Source organism: Triticum dicoccoides, chromosome 5B (genome assembly GCF_002162155.2).
Source record: "Triticum dicoccoides isolate Atlit2015 ecotype Zavitan chromosome 5B, WEW_v2.0, whole genome shotgun sequence".
NCBI lineage: Eukaryota > Viridiplantae > Streptophyta > Magnoliopsida > Poales > Poaceae > Triticum > Triticum dicoccoides.
The window spans coordinates 468,254,298-468,258,249 of NC_041389.1; the positions used below are offsets into that span (position 1 = coordinate 468,254,298).

A 3,952-nucleotide genomic window follows, 5' to 3' on the forward strand; every position below is an offset into this window, starting at 1 on the left:
TACAGCAGGGATAGCTGCTTATTTGTGGATGCAAAGGAAGAGGTTCGACCATTGTTGCTGTTGCGAGGCTCCGTCCAGCGACACTACAGCTTACAGAAGTCCGACCATATGAAAACAAAGCACCAGTCACCACGGTACATTCACTGATCACCAGCCAGACGGAACAGATGCGGAAGCCGGCAATGACGCGCAGCGGAACCCTGCAGAAGGCCGGCCTTCTCGTAGCAGCCCACGCTGTCCGAGAGCGTCTCCTCCAGCTTCCTCGGCTTCCAGCCCAGATCCTTCAGCTTCTGCGATGACAGCGGCGCTTTACGGTCCGCGTCGACGATGCTGTAAAAGCAGAGCAGGGTTTCTTCAGATCACGAACTGGCTGCAGAGATAATTGTGCAGTGTGATAAGTTCTGACCGATGACATACTTGTTCACATAGCTGTACTGTGGGTACATCTTCCTCAGCAAGTCCACCAAGTCCTTTGTGCAGACGCTATTCGGCGCGCAAATGTATCTCCCAGACGATTCGGCCTTCTCGTACACAAGCAGCAAGGCGTCCGCGACATCACGGACGTCTACAATGTGCCACAGCTTGTTGCTCATCACGTCAGGTCCTCCTGTGAATTGTGACACAATGTACCAATTTGTGGAGTTTCAGTACAGTCGTGCAAACACATTTCTGCGGCATGCAACAGCAAGAATAACACAGCACAACATCAAAAGAGTTACTGGAGACTATCATTTATTTCAGGACTAATCGTTTTCTAAAAGCTTACTTCAACAACACGTCAAAGGTGCCGCTTCGACGATTCTAGCACGGAATTTGGCATTGCGTGCTTTTGTCGTCAATCGCTGTTCAGGGCATAATATCGACAATGAATGTGGTATCAAGTGCGCAAGCACATGCAACAGGTTGTAAAGGATCAGCTTATGGATGGTCAGAATGGATGCCCTCATCTCACAGCTGCAGAGCATCATAGAAAGGCATAGCAGCTATCGTTGAAATTTGAGAAAGAATATAAAGGACAGACAGGTGCCAGGAGAGGAACCTAGTTATCATCTGCAAGCAACAAGTTCTAGATAATGACCGGTGCCAAAAAAAAAAAAATATTGGACTTCTCCACTGATTGAAATTGAAGAGCAGATCGATATAACATCAGGGACTATCAATGTGATTGATCCCATCTATCTTTATCTAACAACAGGAACAATCAGGATGATCTCATCCATATCTAACAGTAGATAGCCGTATGATCCACATCCAAAAGTCTTTTGGTTGGACATATTCCTCAAATGGTAGATAGACTTGGATTAAACCAACTTGCCAAGTTAAACATGATATTTATTAATGTGAATTTCAGGCAATAAAAGAGAACAGATGGACAGAGATCAGCATTACCATTAATAACATAGATTAAGAATTTGCTACTGGTATTCACAGTAGGCTGCAACAATGGGCCAAAAACCAAAGGAGGGCAAAGCGTAACAACATTTAATCCATGTTTCTCTGAATATTCCAAGGATGCCTGTTCGGCCACAATCTTGGCAACAGAATACCAGTCCTGCAAGCACAAATTAGTAAAGGTCACAATTTAGTCTTTGTGGAAATTATCTCTAGGAAGACTTTCTTTCGTTGAGGACACGTATCAATACAGCGAACTGGAAAAAAAAAAGAACCGACATGTGTGAAAATATAGTCATGTGTGCCCACCAATGAATTGTGATGTATACATAGTGCTTTGGAATTTTTCTTTACTAAATAGTATCCCTAACCTCATTCTCCTGGCAGAAATCTTTGTCTGACCAGCTACTCTCATCTTTGAGTCTGTCTTGAGGCCAATTCGGGTTAAAATCAACAGCAGCATTGGATGACAAGACAATAACCTTCTGAACCTTCATAGCTGAGCAGGCCTTCAGCACATTTGAAGTACCTTTCACAGCAGGAGCCAATACTTCTGACTGCAAGAATGCATTTAAAATGTGGTGAGAAAAGTACTAGCAATCCTACAGTGTTCAACACTCACAATGCCAAAAAGAAAGTATCCTGACACTGACAGCACGCACTTCTAACACTTTGATAATCTAAAATTGTTAGCACACACAGGTGAAAGCACATAACAATCTAGCATTTACATCGCACTAATTACTCCCAGTGCTATAATATGATGTGCAAGTGTTCTTCAGGAGCTAGTATTTGCAAACATACATTACAGTGAGCCTAGCTTTGCAAGCACCAAAAATCGCCAAATTACATGGGACTGAAAAGTGCATTTATCTGATAAAGAGCGAAACGCGTGCCAATTGGTAAAATTCACAATGCTGCTTCACTATCAATACAAGCTCGGTACTATTACCAAATAATGTAGATACAGCACCACACAAACTGATTTTTCAGACACCGAAGCATTAGTTGGAAAGAACACCTGCCTCAGGATCAACAATCTTATCTTCAGGCACCGGAGTGGCGAGGTGGAAGACCCCCTCACATCCCTCAAACGCACGTGTTAGCGCGTCGTAGTCGAGCACGTCGGCCTTGAGCAGGTGCAGATTCTCCCGGGCCTCGTCCATCTGCTTGAGGTGGACATTCTTGGGGTCACCTGAAAGAGCATTCAGCCATTAATCAGAACAGTATACAGCTCCCACCTTGGCTTATCCGTGGACTAAGCACTTTGTTTTATGCTCTACATTCGCTTTCGCTCAGGATCGGTTAAACCTTGCTTTCTTCATGCGGACACGGAACTCCGATCGACTAACATTTAACAACCATGAATGAACGCAAAGCACATGACGACACAGAACATTGTTTCGCATTTTTCAACTATGAATGAATGCAAAGCTCATCTAGACACGGAACTCTGATTGATTTACAAGTACTGTATGAATGAACGCAAAGCACATCTATGACACGGAACTGAATCAACTGCGTCCGTACATGGGTCCCGGAGGGTGGCGTGGACGGCGTAGCCGCGGGAGAGGAGCAGCTTGACGAGCCACGAGGCGATGAACCCGCCGCCGCCGGTCACGCACACGCGCCGCGGCGGTGCCATTTTCTTCCCTCCGCCCGCCGCCGCCGCCACCGGAGTGGCGAGCTCACCGAGATGTGCGCAGCAAGTGGCTAAAGTAATAGCAGAACTGGAAGTGGCAGGTCGTGGCACCAGCAGCCTGGTGTGGAAATCGATTAAGAAATCCGGGCCGAAACAAAAATGGATTTGGACTCGTCCGGGAGAGCGGTGCAGAGAGGAACAAAAACACGTGGAGGGAGCGGTGGAGCGGACACGCACCTCGCGGCCACCTCCGACGCCGCCGCCGCCGTCACCGCCGCCGTCGCTTGGTCTGCGGGGTTCCTGGGGTCAAGAACGCCATCGCCATCGGAATCATTTTTTTACAGCGCCACCTCTGGTCCATGTTTTTTTTTTTTGAGGCAACCGCTGGTCGATGGCCGCGAAGCCAAGCCGCGCTCTGTCTGCTGGTCGACGGCACGATAATCGTCGGCCCAGTGCAGCCCAACCACATGACTGGGCCTAGATCATCAATCTCGAGAAAGGAGGAGGAACCGGAGACGGGCTAGTGGCCTGCTGCTGAAAATGACCACCAAACTTTCTTTTTGTTTTCCAAAAAAAAAACATTGTGTTTGTTCGGTTAGAATGCAACGTTTTTTTATCTACTACCATTATAAAAGCAAGAGAGAGGCAGATCCAAACAATCCCACCCATCCATCATCAAAATCTAATGGCCCTTAATCATTCTGTGTTTAACGCTACCAACCACGCAACAAGCCACGATCGATCGCTAATCGCCCCGCATTAACAAAACCGATCGCCCGCACGACCTCCACCTTCTCCTCCCGCACGACCTCCTCCTCCTCCCGCGTCGTTCGCCTCCCGCAGCCTCGCGCCGAGCCACGGGAAGCCGCGCCCTTCACCGCCGCCTCACGCCGCCGGAGCCACGCGAAGCCGCCGCAG

At 47.9% G+C, this 3,952-nt stretch overlaps 1 protein-coding gene across 1 annotated transcript; it reads right to left on the reverse strand.

Annotated features, from left to right (window-relative positions):
• LOC119310876 (cinnamoyl-CoA reductase 1-like) lies at positions 1-3,394 on the reverse strand. Its single transcript, XM_037586492.1, has 7 exons — positions 3,272-3,394; positions 2,923-3,152; positions 2,418-2,587; positions 1,764-1,949; positions 1,390-1,552; positions 418-607; positions 1-330 (listed from the first exon to the last, which is right to left on the reverse strand). The coding sequence occupies exons 2-7, from the start codon at positions 3,035-3,037 to the stop codon at positions 141-143; spliced, it is 1,014 nt and encodes a 337-aa protein (XP_037442389.1). The 5' UTR covers positions 3,038-3,152; positions 3,272-3,394; the 3' UTR covers positions 1-140.
• Between the last annotated feature and the right edge of the window lie 558 nt (positions 3,395-3,952).